Genomic DNA, 18,511 nt, shown 5'->3' with positions numbered 1-18,511 from the left:
CAGGATGAAATCAAGATCAAGTTCCCTTTGCAACAGAAAGATGGGAGACATGTCACATGGGTGTTTGAGGTGTCGGAAATGATGAGAGAAATAATAATTAATGAAGGTAAACTTAACATAGGATGAAGCAGATGCGCAGTATTTGATTTTGTTTCAATAACAAGATGCTTCAAATGCTTAGCTTTCGGGCACTTCGCGAGGAATTCTACAGTTGAACACACGGTGTGCAGTCAATGTAGTGAAGCGCACACATTTAAAGAATGTGACAACAAAACCATCTTAAAATGTGTAAATTGTACAAGATCTAAACTAAAAGAAACTAAACACAACACAATGGACAGAAACTGCCTGTGTTACATTAAAGAAATTTGCACGTGGGAGAATATAAGAGTGGTGAAAAACATTGCTGGCCCATGATCAATTCCTTTCTACGCTGACGAGATTAAGCCCCGATACCGACGGTGCCACCATACTGCACCTGGTCTTCGGTATCAACATGGTGCAGGATTGGTCATGGGGTCAGCCTTCTTTTTGACTTTCGGTTAAGACAACAGTCTGAACGCTTGAACGGACAGACTATTGAAACTGCTTTCAATATTATTTACACCCATTCAAGTTGAGTGGGATTTGTGTGGAATTTTAAGTAACAGTATTAATTGTAAGCAGCTCAATGGTACCTGGCAAGGTACTAAACTAGCCGCCAATTTTAAAGTCTGTTTTTATTTGTATTTAATTTTGTATTCTACTGTATTTTCTTGTTTGTATTTTGTTTTATTATTTTAATAAACGAACCCGGTGCGGCTCTTGACCTCCCACTTCCTCTTCTACTTCCTTCCATACTATCTCCTTCACCCCCTGTCGGCCACTGCCATCCCTCTTTCACTTAAGTCTAACTCCTTCTCACTTCTTTTCATCTCCTTTGAGGATGTACCTATGAGTAATGCCTCCTATCCCCTTTCATAGAATGTCATAGAATGTCGTCCAGACCTTCAGAGCTTTCGGGCGTTAAAAACGTTGCCCTGTAAAGCAGCATTTTCTTAATCCGTGTCAGGAGTTACAATTTTATTCATTTCCTTTTTTTCCTTTTTAAATAACTGTCGTATGCATTTTAAATATTAATTTGTCGATTTTTCTGCTTTTGTTTATTTCTTATAAACGTTACTGTGCAGTGACATTTCCTATGTTAATTACTGCATATACTCAACCATTTCATCTGTACAGTAGCAGATTTCATATAATTTTAAATGCCTGGTTAAGGTAAATCAGAATTATTTCTATAAATTATAGGAATATTTTAAATATTCCTATAATTATTTATAAATATTTAAATAATAAAACGTGTGCTAATATTTATTAAAAATTCTCCTTAATCGTTTTTTAAATTGCATTTGTTATTTGCTTTTTTTTAGCTGTGAAATGCCAGCTGCTATTGCTGACGTGTAGCTGATTGTAAAGGCAGATTAAAGTAAAAATAAAAAATAAATAATTTGATTCAATTACAGAACCAAACGTATTTATTCAAAACTTGTATTTCGCTTATTAAAGTCAGTTTTTCTTTATAAACATTTGAAAGTTATACTTTTTTTAATGAAAAGTCCTTCTTAAATGAGCTGAAATGACAGAGGATAAAACGAACATTTTTTTATTTATATTAAAATCTCCTTTAGTCCTTCTGTTATCGAAGATTATTCAGAATTGAAAGAATCCAATTGATGCAAACTTAGGCTTTGTTACGTGCATTTAAATTTTACTAGACAGACATTAAAATGTACTGTACATTAAAATATTTTTCAATTTAAGTTCTTAAATTATTACGGTAATTAATTGTTTTCAATCATGACCTAAATCGCATATTAAATTTTAAAAAGCAATACAGGCAAATAAGCTCATTTTATTACCAAAATATTGTATTAAAATTCGGTATTTTCACACGGAAAAAAAAAACTTAGTTAGAATTGAGTTTTATAAAACAAATCCTTCGGTGAAAGTGGATGGATTTGTGCAAATATTTCTCATATCTAAGTTCGAAATTTAAATAAGGATCAAGCCAGTTCGTCTGAATGTCGATTTATGGAGGCGCGACTCTATTTGGCAATTTCTTGCCCGGGTTGATCTTATTTGTTGTAAGTTATCGACAGATAAATAATAATAGCGATATAGAGAATTGTTTAGCAGAATTATTGGGCCGCAATTTGAAACAACTGTAGACTTATAAATTCCATCTGCCTGTGTCCTTCCTTAATCTAATCTCCAGAACGTTGGTAGATTGATGAAAACGAAGACAAGACATGGAAGGAGTCGGGACGTAGACCCCTGTTAACTATACAGGAACGTCCCATAAAAATCGAGAGTGACGTTATTTCAATTCAAACATTTTTCCCTGTAAAGGAAGTAAGTATGTATTGCTACAGGACATGTATTGCTNACAGGAACGTCCCATAAAAATCGAGAGTGACGTTATTTCAATTCAAACATTTTTCCCTGTAAAGGAAGTAAGTATGTATTGCTACAGGACATGTATTGCTGCAGCACATGTATTGCTACAGGAAAAGTATGATGTACAGAAGCCATCTACTAGTAATGCCAGGTGCAGAGCGTATATTTTAAATTAAATAAATTAAAAATACGATTAGAATTTTCAATGCGGCAATAAATAATTGCTGGTTTCTATGTAATTTATTTCGGAAATTTTAAAACGACTGCTTATTTAAGGATAAATTTTAAATTTTTCAAATGTCGTCGAAATTTAAATAAAGAATTTATAATTTTATTTTTTAGCTTTAAAAATGTTTCGGAGAAAAATGTGTGTGGAATTAACTGGAACAAATGCAAATATCGAGCTGTACATCTATGTGACGTCAAATTTTACTTGTACATGTTGAAACATATAAATTGGAAACATAGAAAATAACCCGTCAGTTGTAATTGAAGTTGCGAATTACGCATTCTCTTCTGCTGTCCACTCGCAAGTAGAATCATGATGAAGTTCTTGCTGCCGTTTTTCATCTTAAGTACTTATTTATTTATTTTCTATTAGCGATTAGCGAAATTTGTTCTTTCCGAATGTTTTTCTGCCAATGAATTTATTGTAAAATTTTCTTCAACATTAATATTTTTGTTTTAATCGTAATTTATTTTTAAGGTTTAATTCCAAATCAACCCGGGAATTGTGCGTTGGGTTCGACTGATGAAGATATTTCAGTTTCTACATTGATTGAAGACTTTGAAGCAATTCCTTCCGTAAGTAAAAACTCTTCATTAACGCAAATAATTAATTGTATATTCTGTTTTCATTACGCATCACTGTTAGTTGTTATACACTCTTGGACTCGGTTTATACTTCGTATTTCTTGAGCTGGAACATTTACGTACTAAATGTCGTATAAATAGTCATTTCTTGTGCCCGGACGGCCGAGTCATATTTCTTACAATAACGTAATTAAAGTGTCTTTGTAAAAAGGACAACTTAGTCTGAAGTATTTTTCATTAAATTCTTCATTCTGCTTCAATTTTAAAATATTTATTATTATTTTTATAATGCAAGATTCTAATAAATGTTTTAAGGAAATTTTTGGATGTAATTTTGTCGTCATCGAGATGGGACATAAAAGGAAGTAACTTCTCTCGTACGAAATTAATTAGAACAATCATTATTTTCCATTAATTTAGAAAATGCCTCACTACTTAAGTAATTTACGATTTGTTTTTAACTGTACTTTACGTGTTGTAAGGTGAATCAAATAGATTTTTCTATAGGCTTTTTTTTAACAGTCATTATTATTTATTAAGTAATTGTAATTTTTAATTAATGTCCTTACAATAACAACGGCCTCTATTGTTTGGTAAATTTTTTATTCTAAGATACGTTTAATGTTGACAATTCTCTCCATTAACTAGAAATTCTACGCACAAATCTTGAAAAGTAATTAGAGATTTTCTTTTCAAATTTCAATCTTTCTTGATATTTTCAGAATATAACCACCGGGTTACTGATATGTCTGAATTCGAGTACGGTCCCTTCACTCGGCTGTGAAAATGAAATAAACGACGGAAGTACAATGATGTGGTGCCTGTTAAAGGAATTTTGTTACATGGAAAAGAAGCCTGATGTAATCAATATGGTCGAATGTCTTTCATCATTCTTTGGAGTAAATGTATACGATTTACCGAAAGAGGTTTTCGACGCTTATGTAAACAAAATATACGTATCTGTTGATAGTATTTACACCAATATCCATACTGGAGTGACCAATTGTGAATTGATCTATGGCGGTCAATCATTAAATAGTCGATCTCTTCTGGATAATCTAAATCAGTTTATGATTGACGACATAAGCGAATATTTATCTTCGTACATTACCTTATATGACTTTTTTATATTCTCAAATTCCACTTGATTAAAATATATTTTTTTACGTTAATATATCAAATTATTCTTGATGTAGCCTACATTTATTGAAATGTAATAAAATATATATTCAACTGCACACAAATATGGATTTCTGGCTGATTTCATTCTTTTCCAAACAAACGTTGATATAACTTCTTGAGAATTATCTTAATCGGCTGAAAAATATTTTTATGTCGCGTTCAACACTGCAATATCCACACGCGATGTGGCAATATATGACGTATATTGCCACATCGCATCCACAATAGAGCACAAAGAAAAACGGTTGTTTTAGCTTAAACGCATGTTTACGTCCTAGTTGTTGCACGAGTTCATGAAAGTCTGTGCACAGCTCATTTAATCGGCCGCATGCGTGTTCCCACTTTTCGCGACTCGAAAACAATATATAGTGTAAGCAGACGATAACGCTTCTCGAGTCGAGAATTCTGTATTATTTTGGAAACACAGAAAACCGTTCTATTTTGACACGTTTCCTCGCCCGCCAGCTGCATCTGATGTGGGTCTTAGAGATAAAGTATCGAGGAGAAAAAATAAAAATAAAGAAACCCAGAAGCAATTTATCGAAAAAAATTATTAATGACAACGAGCAATTATTTATTGTGATATCCCCTCAATTTTAATAATTTTTTTATTTAAAGTATATGCTGTCCACCACAAATTAGTAATGTCTTTCCCATCTACATCGTTTTTTTCCTGCAGCAATAGAGTCGTGCCGGCCTTCGAGGAGAAAATGTTTGAATTGCAATAACGTAACTTGCGGTTTGCCTGGGAACATTCTATATAGCCTCCCTCACTTCTTTCAAATCTTGTTTGTTTATTAATTTACGGCAACACAACAGTTTTGTGATCTGCCTACGGAAAATACCTTTTGGGAAATCTTTATATTGACCTGGAGAAAGCACGGATCACTCCACGTGATCAGGTGCAAACCTACGACCGAACTCTCAGTGTTCGGGGAACGCAACCGCTTGGCCAATGTGGACTCTTTAAAATCTATTTTCGAAATTAAGGAAGGTCAGAACAGACAGCTACATTGTGGAAATTTATGTATCTACAATTTATCCAAATTGCAGCCCAGTAACTAAATTTATTTAAATGCATTTCTTAACTACGAATGTAATTAACATAAGTTAGATTTAGATATAAGAAGATCAAAGTACACCTAACGGCTGCGTTCTATCGCTGTATTCTTAACTAACAAACTAATTTCGCCTAATTTCGAGAGAAAGACAGTTCGGACTTCTTCGCAGGCTGATAAATACCTCGTTGATGCAATGACTGATGTATTCGAGAGGTGATCGTTGTGATTCGAATCTATCTTTATTGGCGATGATTTTTATTCCTTCGTGTTGGCAATCCAGTAAATTAATTTGGATGACCCACCTGGAGTAAATTTTGGTTTGAGGAAGGAGCACCAAACTGGATGACATTTTCGACTTTTTCCTGGTTGGGTTGGGCTGCAATTTGAAAAAATCGTAGATTTATAAATTCCTATTGTCTGTCTTTCCTTAATCTCGAAAACACAGTTATACTTCGTTCGCTCTCGACCGTTTCAATCTCGACTGAAACGAGGTTCTATCGCGATCGACTGGAGAGAGTTGTTGCAACTAGATCCAGTCATAAGAGAGATCCCACAATCCCACGCGCGCGAGAAAATACAAGATGGCTGCCGAACACGTGTCGGGCTATCGACAGAGAAATAAAAAAGACATCTGGAGAGACGACGACATTTGTCTATTATTAGATGTATGGCAAGAAAAAGTATTTATTTTTAACCAAAACTTCCATTTTGTTTGTTGGGTTTGTGACTTACCGCGTAGTTACGTCAGTTTCATGATCGCGTGTAATAGCCAGGTTCTTCTCGAGCAAAGTGCCTGTGCGAACAGCACGACGTTCGAGTAGCGACAGTCACAATCCAGATTGTAGGTAAATCGAGATACAAGTGAGTCGTGGATTGTGTGCGAACGTAGTATAAGACGGTCGTTGACCTAGTCGAAGCATTGTCGGGCCGTCGTCGGATGATTGAGTAGGGAAGACAAGTGTTGGGAGGACGGAAGCGAACCTGTCGCTTATTGTCGAATGTCTGCTTCGATTATGACGGGACGAGTCTGGGAGAGATTGTGCCCAATGAACGATCGCTTCGAAGTATGGGTGCATCGTCGTTATATCTTCTTTAAATCTGGAAAAATGATCAAGTAATCGGATGTTTGTGCAGACGAAGTTGCAGCTGTTGGGTCAAAGGTGGGCTGAAGATGACGGTAAGATATTGTCTAAACGAGGTAGATAGGGTAATATTTGGTTCGTGAAATGTTAGATTTATCTTGTTTACTCGTTCCAAGGTTGACATTCTTTTCTTTTAACAATAGATTGTTATAATTTCTTTATGTTTGTTAATGAGAAGGATGACATTCAATCCTTTTTTGTGTGATGTTTTCTTAACGATTGCGATGGAAAAATTGATTAAATTCTCCTTAAATTAAAAATAAAGGTCGTTTAAAAAATAAAGTGTTATTACAGAGAATCTTATTACTTTTTTGTTGATTTTCCCACAATTTCGATTTTCTTAATTTTATTTAGTGAATTATTTTATTTTATATCTGAAACAATAATTATTTATAAAATCGTACCCCAAGAACTCAGTAGTTTAAAGAACTATAAAATAAAATTCAAAATAAATCAAACAGCAATTTTATTAATCGACAGTTAATTATGACTGAAAAACGTTGTGATATTAATCTACACGTTTAAATGAGTGCAAAGAACATACATACATACCAAGAAAAACATCGGCCTTACACAAAATGTTTGGCCAACAGAAAAGGAAGTAAGGAAAAGGAGAGAGAAAGAAGGACGGAGTGGGGAAACACAGTAAAGAGAGGTAGGATTTTTCTGAACGGCATACTGTACAGTAGGGTTTCTCATTTCCCGGGAAATTTGCCTTCAGCGGGATTACGGGAAAAATAATTTCTTTTCCCGGGATCCCGGGAAATTCCGGGATGAGATAGTAAAATAGAATTTTATATGAATAAAAAAGATCATACAGGAATATCATAAATTTGAATAATTTAATTTATTTTCTAGTAAGTAACTAAAAGTGTAGGGCCAATCTCACCCATACGGACACGTTAGGCTCAATTAATTTATGTTCTCCTACATTATAAGATGAAAGTAAAATAAAGCGTTTCATTGGGAGTTTTAATGATTACGAAAAAAAAATACTATTTTATTTCTAAAGATGAAATAAAAAATAAACTAAAGTGCGATGAGTGATATTTACTTTCAGCACGTCTCCGCTGTTCAATGATGAACAATACATAGATATTACATGAACTAACAAGCAGAGACTTGTAAAACATAGATAATAATATGCAGCAAGAAACCTCAAAATTTCTCTCTTAGGTGAGTCTTCAAGATGCAACTTCTCGTATAATAAATAAAAGAAAGAAAACCTGACATGGTAAATTATTATTGAAATGCGAGATTTCCCGGGAAAATAAAATTTCCCGGGATTTTTCTCGTAGCAATGTTTTCAATCCAGCTGGATTTTTACTGGACCAACATCATTTCATCTGGATCCAGCGCGGATGTATTTTTGGTGCAATAAAGTGTTATCTCTATCTATATATTCAGTAATTTATGTTTCTTTTTTTAAAAAAAAAGGAAATAAAACACTTTTTTAATACTTAAGGAACTTTTATTATTTAGACTGGTCAGTATAAATCAGTAAAACTTCTAATCCATTTAGGTAGTAAACTTAATTTTGGTTCGGTTTAACACTTGAGATTGAGATACGTAATCGGTTATCTGAAAAATAAGTTTTCCGAACAAGTCCCCAATTGGTTCGGATAAACGACGCTCTAATGTATAGATTTCTGGATTTCTGGCTGATTTCATTCTTTTCCAAGCAAACATTTACATAACTCCTTACAAACTATTTTAATCGGCTAAATAATGTTCTCGCGTCGCGTTTAACACTAAATTATCCACATCCGATGTGACAATATAACACGTGCACAAATAAAAAGTGGTTTTCGCTTAACCCTCCATTACAAATCTCGTAAGTACGGCGTAGAATGTTGATAAAGCATGATAATGTGAAAAATGTATTTGTAATCTCTATGTATAATTCAGTCTCTACGGGGTGACACCACAATGATATCTCGCACCACCTCAAAATCTTGCTAGGGCAGCCTCTGGTTAGGCCCGTGAAAAAAATTTTCTGTCCAATTTTTTTCGGGGGGCAAAAACTGTTGGTCTCCCCTGGTGTAGAGTGTAGAGAACGAGACATTACAGTACTGATTTCAGACAGAAGATATTTATTTTATATGAAATAAATTTAAAATATGTTTAAAAACTTTAGAACAGGCTTTGTGACAATGACGCAACAAATAATTACTTGTTTATATTAGAAACATTCCGATCCATACAGTATTCTATTTATTTTTTTATTTAACTTTTCCTAGATTATATCCGATAATAATCTACACGATTGATGAAATCACACAAAAATAAATGGAACATCTCAATCACGCGGTGTATGTCAGTGGTATCAAATAAGCGTGAGATTCTGAGGTGAGAAGTCTAATACTTGATTCACCTATATGCTAAGTCCTGGTCCTTAGTCTCGAGTTTTCGTGTTACAACTCCTAACGTGTTGAAGGTGTCACGTGGTACCATCTCACACACTGACGTCAAATTGGTAGTTTCGTGTTCTAACTCACGCGCTTTCCCAACTCACCATGCGAGTCGCTACTCACGTTGAGTCGAGCTTGCGAGATCGCTACACGAAAGTGAAAATGGCTGACGGATACGCAATTCTTATCGCTGTAGAAGAGTTAGAAAGAGCGAAAGACGTCGTTTAAGAAGGCAACGATTTTTTCGATCACGAGCAGATGACATTTGTTTTCGTGTCAAGTCAATACTAATAAAAAAGATTTAATTCATAATTGAAAAAATTATACAGCAAATTCTTCCAAAAATAAAAAGAAGTATGTAATTCATCGAAAAAAAGTATTAAAATGTTAGTAAATTATATGTATAAATTATTAAAAGCATAGACACTATATTAAGATTATTTATTAATCAGAAGTGTTAAGTTCTGATTAATAAATAATCTTAATAAACAAAACAATTTAAGAAATAGATCGAGGAAGAAAACTATAAGAAGAAAGGATTAAATTTAAATATATTTTCCATTACATAAGGGATTTTTTAGCTCCAACACACGCAATTAATTTTTCAAGTAATTCTCTCCACAAAGAGAATTGCTTTTTTCTTGTAAATTAGTTGTCAAATTTTCCACTCTTCATTTTCTTATTATTTTCTACATATGTTACTAACATGTCTTTTTGTTCTTTGCTTATTTTTTAAAATAAAACATTGCAGATTTTCATTGTTTCTGCGTACTGTATTACTTACTATGAGACAACTTTTAACTGTAGCACGTGTAAAATAATTCGCGTTGATTTGTTTACAACTTCTTACAGTTAAGTCGATTGGTCGAATCATTATAGTCGCAAACCCAGATACATTGTAAATAATCCCATCGTGCTTGACGACACACGCAACCGAGTGAGTATGGCGTATTTCCGCTCGTCTCTCGAGTTCGCTCGAAGGGTCTAACTCGAGACTACCAATTATGTGAATCATAATAACACGAGTGAGTTCGATGACGTCAGTTCAGTACAACACGAAAATTCGAGACTAAGGGCCCGGGACGATCAGGTCCGCTCACTTTGTCACTGCATGGCTTTTACTCGTAGTTGATATAAGATCGAAAAATCTTATGTCAATTTTCTCTTAATACAAGTTAAGATGGTTTCATTTGCGTCCTAACTCGCCATTATAACTATACTCGTAGGAAATAAAAGACAACTTACTTAAAAGTTAAAGATAAAATAAAAATAAAGAAATCGATTTGACTTCTCCAGAGATCGATTTCACCGGGTGAAGTTTCTTTCATCGATTTCACCCTTTTAATTCTTAGACATTTTCAATCGCGACTTTTAAAAACTTACAAAATTTTAAAAAACTAATATGAAATTTATTACAGAAAATCTGGGATAAATACTACCTGCTCGATTACCATGGTGATAGTGCACCTTTGGAGTATAGGAGTGCCCTCTGTTAACGAAAACTGAAAGTCAAAAGGGAAACAATTTCTTTATGTATTTAGCTTAAGTGTTAATAAATTGCGGTATAAAATCTCAAATTTATACATCGTTTAATTATTGCACATGAAAAAATACGCTGTAATATATTTAGGGATGACAGAATTTTTTTCACCGGGCAGCCTTTAACGAGACAATATAATAATTTTGTTTAAAATTTTTAGCTGTTATGTGTAATGGAATAATTTATACTTCAATTTTAAAACAATATTTTGTAATAATTTCGTAAGCTAATTATTCGAAATTTTTAAAAGTAATTTAAATAATTCATTTAACAAAAATTTCTGGATAAAGTAACAGTTAATTGTGTTTTATTTTATTCGCCTTAAAAATGTGCAATTGAATATATATATATATATATCTTAGTAAACGAAGTAAAATATGTATCTTTTACTTCGTTTTTACTTCGTTTACTTTTCGTTTAAATACAAGATCTGTTCAAAAGATACGCGGACCGACGTCATAAAACAAAATGTACTTTAGGTAAAAGTTACGTGTCTGGGTCTCCTTCAAAGTACTTTCCTTCCCAACGCACACACTTATCCTAACGATGTTTTCACTTGTACAAACACTCCTGGTAGGCTTCCTTTGTAATGTCTTTCAGCGCCTTCGTCGCATTTGCCTTAATGTCGGGAATCGTCACAAATCTTCTTCCTTTCGAGGGTCTTTTGAGTTTGGGGAAGAAGAAAAAGTCACAACGAGCGAGGTCAGGTGAGTAGGGGAGTGGGGAAGAACAGTGATCGAGTGTTTGTCCAAAAACTCAAGAGTTCGGCCAAAAACTCAAGAGTTCTGAGGGCCCAATGGGCTGGAGCATTGTCGTGATGGAGAAATTAATCGCCACTTCTCCACATTTCTGGCCTTTTGCGACGGATGACGTCCCTCAGACGTTTCAGAATTTCAATGTAGTAAGTCTGGTTCACTGTGGAGCTTTGGGGAGGTATTCGTAGTGAACAACACCCTTAGCATCAAAGAAAACTGTCAGCATCACCTTGACATTAGATCGAACTTGGCGAGCTTTTTTGGGTCTGGGGACCACTTCGAACATGCTGTATGCTTCATAGAAACATCGCCGTAAGCCGTGTTGAGCGTAGCAAATGTTTCAGTCGCAAATTTTCCAAATTTAACACAAAATTTCACAGCGAGTCGTTGCTCCATCAGCTCATTCATTCTGAAATCCGACAAACAATCTACACTTCACTAAAAACCGCGTAGCTAATTGACAAATAAAGATATCTGTAATCGGGAAACGTCTTTATCACCACACGATCCGTGCAAACCTAGTAACACCAAGCGAATTCCCCTGGAACCAACTGGAGCCGCGCAATTCAAACAGTCCGCGTATTTTTGAACACACCTCGTATATTGTTTTTACTTAAAACAACATATTTATAACGACATGTATAATCAGTTTACGATAAAACTTGAAGCTTCCATAAACCATTTTATATGAACATTTCATTCTTATAAATTAAATGTGTTGATTATTAACGAAATTGTAAGATTTTAAGGTATTTTTAATGAATTTATTGAAAGAATATATTCTGCACAATCTGCGGTAAATTTTCGATCGTGTGTGATGAAACCTCCTTTTATAATTAAAGGTAATAAACGAGTCGATGTATGATATTCTTTCGTATTTCCGATTCAAACATGTACCCCGCGTGCCGTTCTATGCGGCGCGTGCCTTAGATACCTAGCCTTTTTTATTATTTAATTAATTAATGCCACTCTTTTATGATTGTTTTCTTAGAATTAAGAATTGCAAATACCTTTTGGGCAAAAATAGTAAATTCGAAATGCAAATTGTGCTGTAATTTTAGTCAAAGAAAAAATAATCGGCGAATATAAATTTCCATTAATTAAGTATTCAACTTATAAGCATTTATCCCATTCTCAGCCAAATTGTTTTCTTTTAGATTTTCCCCTACAGCGGGCCCTGCATTTCGATAGTATCATTTAAATGTTTTTAGTTAGATGTAAAATTTTTCACAGACAAAATATCAATAAATTCGTAATTAATTATTAATAAATTAATCAATAGTTAATACACAAATAACGAAACAAAAGAAGGTTGTGTTTTTAATTATCTACGATTATTTAGGGGAGATCGGGGCAACTTCGGCATGCGGGGCAAGTTTTTTAAAAACAAATTAAAAGGACACTTTGGTTATAGGTTAGGCAGTTGAGTTTTATTGGTGGCTTGTTGAGTGTAGTGTTTTTATTGTTCTCCAACAAGCGTAGTTGAATTATCAAGCAAATTTTCATTTTCGTTGAATTCCGTATAATATTTTTTTTCCATTTATATTGAATTGGCAGGTTTTGTTATAATTCCATGATAACGAAAGTTACTTTTCCTGTTAGAAGGATGTAACTTCAACTTATTCACGTGGGCAGATCGTGGCTCGGCATTCTGTTCTCAGGGTTGTACTTAATGTTTCGAAATCATGACTAGCGGGGTAAGATTGGCAACATAAAGCCACATTAGAAGCAAAGGATAAAAATCAAACAGATGATAAATGAAAACATGTTTGCATTTGTTATTCATGTATATATGTCTTTGAACTTGCATTTCGTTGTGATAATATTAAATGGGTGTTGGATTTGTATTTCTTTGTTTTAATAGTGAATTCCAACTTATACATTGTTAATAACATAATTTTATATACGTGCCTATCTTTCCCCATTACTGTTGCCCCTATACCAGGGGCAACTTTAATAAAAAATAATTAAAATAATTACAACTTTACAAAAAGAGAGAAGTTACCGATCTTGCCCCTATACCCGGGGCAACTTCGTCAATTTCTCTCTTCTCGTAAAGTTGTAATTATTTTAATTATTTTTATTTCCAAACTGATTTTAACCAGTTCTATAGTAAGGTAACATTCCAATAGACAATATGCAAAGCTTTTTTTTCAGTTTACAGCAGTATTTATTACACAAAATTTAAGTAAAGCTTAACATGCCGATCTTGCCCCGATCTCCCCTATATTACGATTTTATAGATCTTTATGATGCGCTTTTATCTAAAATGGAAGATTTGTTGAGGAATTTTTCTCGGGATGATATAGTAATTTTAGGAGACGAATGCCAGATTAGGCGAGGAACTGGATAATTTTTATGCCGGGTTTAACATTATTGTTTTAAATACCCGAAAATCTAATGATTTCGTATTAAACCAAAGAGAAAAAGGATATTTACAATAAATTATGTCGTATGGATTAAACATTTCAAACGGTCGATGTGTCTTCGTCTAAAGTTACAATCCTCTTGCTTAGAGTAAATTGGAAACTGTAATCGAAACATTAAAATCCAATAAGGCTGCCAATCTCGATAACGTAAGGAATGAAATGATATAATACCATTCTACAGAAATATTATTACATATATTAAAGGTGTTTAATTCCTTTCGGTGTAGTTGCTCTTTTCAATGTTTCAAATTCAAATTCTTTATTTTGTATTAGATTATTAAACGTAAAATTTAAAAGGGTTTTACATTCTATTCGCGCGAAAGTTTAATTTCTACAGTAATGTTAATTTTTAAATATATTTTTAATATAATGTAGTGTTACCTTCTCGTCACGTGATCGTTGTAAATTTATTGTGTCGACGTGTTCGCGGCAAATTCAGCGCACCGATCTTTAATTTTTGTTATTACTCATTTGCGTAATCGTGATGATAATATTTACTGAACACAATTCGTTTATTTAAATTAATCGGGCTAAAAATTTTTATTTTCCGTCCAGCAAAAATTGAACTGCCGGTCACGTCGCATTGCACACGAGCATTATAAGCTTATTCCATTAAGCATCATTTTGCGCCAAATATCGTAGTTTAGTGTGATGTTTCCGTTGTTGTCTTTCGCAGTTTACTTGGATAAAGTTGCTTTAACCTCTTAAAAATAAACACATTGTGTATTATTTTTAAGGGATAAAATAGGAAATGTTTACAGTAAATTTAGAATTTGTTTCACAATACGCTACTTCATCGAAAGGAAAGTTAAAAATACCTTATCTTCGGCAATTATTCAGTACTGATGATTGTTTGAATATAATGCAGGTAATTGAAGGTGTATATTATATTTATTTACTTGTGCATGTAATTATCTAGAATTAACTTGGAAACATTTTTCCTTGGTATTTATAAGCGTGTTATTTACACACTTAGTGCTCTTACGTAGAAAAATGTCAAAGAGAATATAACATTCTATCAGCGAGTCAATTCTTAGGTAAATTTTTCTACATTTTAAACATAATTATATGAAATTAAACGGAAGTGAGTAGAGAAAGTCTAAATAGAACTTGGCAAGAGTAATAGAAAAACAATTAATATTACTCAATATTAAAAAAAAATTATACTTTATTAATCTGTTTTGATTATTATGACCTAGTGACTATGTATACCATTGTAGTATACGTTACTTCGTTTTACTATATTAGAAAAAGTAGGTCACACGACGACCGTTAGACGGATGACGTTGACTGTCGGCTTTTCCGAAGTTCAGCGGACCGTCTCACGAAAGTCACTCTTCTGGTACGATGATTAATATTAATTATTTAAAATTAAATAAAGATAATATAAAGAATAACCAATCCCATGAAGGAATATTGTAAAGAATTTACGCTTTATCGATTTGTTTTAATTATTTGGGTAAAGTGGCTATATTGGAAAATATTTTAGCTGTGTTTATAACATGGCGACGGTCACACGGACTACTCCCGTAGCAGCATTTCAATTTTTTTCGCTTTGCAACACTCCTTTGGCAGGGATCTCGGTACCTTTCGACTAACGATTACTCTTACCGCTACCGTAAAACAGAGCGTTTAAATTTGACTTATATTCTTCCTTTTCTCATTATCTCCGAATGGAAGGATATATATGATATGATATGTTTAAAAGTGTTAGAAGGCCGAACCTTACGGCATAGTATTTGAAAAGGAAGGATGGAAACTTTTAGAGGAAGTGAGAAGAGAGAAGAAAAGTAAAAAATAATAAAGAAGTGTGAAATGGGAACCATGGCGCTGTCGTGTTTTATTTATTAAATATACTTTAGTCACAACACATGGGGCATAGCTTACAGATAACAGTATAGTCAAAATATATATAGAAACAGAAGGCCGTACGTACTGCCTTGAGGGAGACGGAGAACACTAGAAATTGACAGCTATGCACGTGGGCAACCGGCACAAGCTGCTGAAAATACCAACCCGAAATGTGTTGGAGTACAAAAGCACAAAGTTAAAAGCGAGCAAAAAAGTAATGATAGTAATAAAATAAAACAAATAACTAAAATAAACACAAAAAGTCATCCTGACAGCCAACTCGGTCAGGTTACAATGGATAGCAACAACTCGGCCATAATACAGGGGAGTATAACACAACACAAGAGTCCTCCGATGGCCAATTTCATTTTTATCGCAATAAAGTATCAACAGGAAGGGAAGTGTTTTTCCGACAAAATTAACAGCCAGATGTTTTGAATAAGACACTTTCTAGTCTAAATGCAGTCATTTTCCTTGAAAATTATTAACAGAAGATTACGAAACGTAGAAAAATGCTAAGTTTTAACGTTTGTTTACTTTATAACTGGAAGGCATGCTTTTAAAGGCGTGAGGCAATTGTCGGGGAAGTTTCGTCTAGATTGCTCAGAAATAATGCCGATTCGTCGGTCTAACCTGTCTCGTTATAGAAAACACCAATAACTGTGTAGGAGGCATTTCAAGGAGAAGTGTAAAAACCAATTAACGGCAAGGAATTGCCTGGTAGAGTTACTTCAGAAAGGAGGAGGTTGGCTGTTATATTTATTGTTTAAAAGAGGGAAGACGGACGATACTCGTCAAAGTAGAAGAACCCTGCAGAGGCAACGGCAAATCAAAGGTTAAATCGCTACCAATTTAATTTATTCGATTAATAAATGTTTTACCACTCGATTTCAAGTGTTTACCAGTACATTTACCGACATTGGCGATTTGCGCCGAAAAAATTGAAATATAGGCCTATAAGAACAGGTTACACGATGCGTGCATTAATTCTAGAGATTCGGAATGGTTGCCTTCGGCCTGGAAATACTTAAATAAACAATTAGAAAGCTCTTAATTTAATGCCTTAATTTTAGTATTTTTGCATGTTCTTGCATTTTATTGAATTTCATATAGTGTATTATTATATAACGTTGTAATATTTAATTATCCTATGCATATATTTATATACATATTTTGTTATTTATAAGAATAATTTTTATTTTATTTTATTTTTATTTATGTATATATATATATGTGTCATTTATTATTTTTATTTGTATTTAAATTTATATTCTATTTTATTTATATTCGAAATATCTCAGCCTGGTGATGGCCAATAGATTTGGCTGAAAACGTTTGCTTTTTCATTAAAGTTTCTCAGCAAATTAAAGTGTTATTTTGTTTTTTTAATTTACTTATGCTGAGTGAAAGTACCNATTATTTTTATTTGTATTCAAATTTATGTTCTATTTTATTTATATTCGAATATCTCAGCCTGATGATGGCCAACAGATTTGGCTGAAAACGTTTGCTTTTTCATTAAATTTTCTCAGCAAATTAAAATGTTATATTTGTTTGATATACAAATATATTTTGTTCTTCTGCAACAAATAAGGGATGTCGAAATTTGAGATTTCATACCGCAATTTATTCACACTTAAATAAACAAATAAATTGTATCAATCTAACTTTCACTTTTCGATAACAGAGGGCACTCCTATACTCCAAAGGTGCACCATCACCATGGAAACTGATGTGGGTGATTGCTTTGACCCAGATTTTCCGTAATAAATTGCACGTTAGTCTTTTAAAGCATTTGTGAAGCATTTGGATTTCATTGGGAATAAATTTTAGAATTTTCTTATAGAAGAGCCAACATATAGTACTTCTATAAACATTCATGTCTCAGACATAAATGTGAGAAGCTAGGGACGTAGTACTAAGTTCACGCAGCTTACTGGCCTATTCCGTGAGAATAGTCTCTGTGTTTCGGATCTTGTGATCCGATCCTAATCAGGATTTTGACCGGGAGGGCTTTATAATATAAAAGAGGATATAGACGGCGAAGTCTTTATCCAACGTCAGGATTCCGACACCAGTTAATCGAATTTGGATACGCGGATTAACACGCGTGAGGGGTCACATTCTAAGATCGAGGCGACATTATATTAACTAATAATAAAAGGAATTTAATAAACATATATATATATATATATGTAAAACTATACAAAAATGGAGTTACACATGAATGAGACACAATGAATTCAACTTAAAATATATGTCGAGAGAGAGAGCTCACGATTTCATATTAAAACATACAACCTGTTAGTTGTCCTTCTTTTCCTCTGTATGTGACGTATTTACTTCTCTCCGGGAGTTCTCTGCCTTCTGTTCGTGGAGCGATCAACTTAACTAAGAATATTTATGTGACCATAGGGTCGGTATCTCTTCGATACCTCGTCAGGATGACACCACTGTATCCTTCGGTCGATACAGAGACCACAAGTTCGCGCGAGCGGATAGGTATGAGGGTTGGACCCGGAATGGAGAACTGAGAGACAAACGGAAGAAACTGCACTCCAGAAGGTTTAAACATAAAAACCCGTTTATTTATATATATCTAAATTAAGTTTACATCAACGAATAAAATACGATACATAAACTACATGAGTTATTATTCAATTTTTAGTCCAGATTAACGATCGGGTGCGCGTTTCTTTTACGCGGAGAGAGAGAACGTACAATAGTGCGCGGGCAGGATAAATACCTTAGGTTGTAGGCAAAATCAGCACAAAAGGTCCAACAGTTCTTTTTAGGTGAACAGTTCTTTCCAGGTGAGTAGAAAGATTTCAGTTAAGTTCAGGTCTTCCAGTCTTGTCCAAGAGGAGGAGGTTCGGATTCTCGGCGGGAGG

General features: G+C 33.7%; 1 protein-coding gene across 1 annotated transcript; it reads left to right on the top strand.

The window, feature by feature from the left end:
- Positions 1 to 2,898: 2,898 nt before the first annotated feature.
- On the top strand, positions 2,899 to 4,405 carry LOC111630561. Its single transcript, XM_023374676.1, has 3 exons — positions 2,899 to 3,011; positions 3,143 to 3,240; positions 3,972 to 4,405. Exons 1-3 carry the CDS (start codon positions 2,978 to 2,980, stop codon positions 4,395 to 4,397), a joined length of 558 nt encoding a protein of 185 aa, XP_023230444.1. The 5' UTR covers positions 2,899 to 2,977; the 3' UTR covers positions 4,398 to 4,405.
- Positions 4,406 to 18,511: the final 14,106 nt, after the last annotated feature.

The sequence above is a fragment of the Centruroides sculpturatus genome, unplaced genomic scaffold (assembly GCF_000671375.1).
Source record: "Centruroides sculpturatus isolate CEXI.00-Female unplaced genomic scaffold, Cexi_2.0 scaffold693, whole genome shotgun sequence".
In the NCBI taxonomy this organism is placed as follows: domain Eukaryota; kingdom Metazoa; phylum Arthropoda; class Arachnida; order Scorpiones; family Buthidae; genus Centruroides; species Centruroides sculpturatus.
The sequence above is the reverse complement of the archived record's forward strand: the minus strand, read 5'-3'. Positions and strand labels throughout refer to the sequence as shown.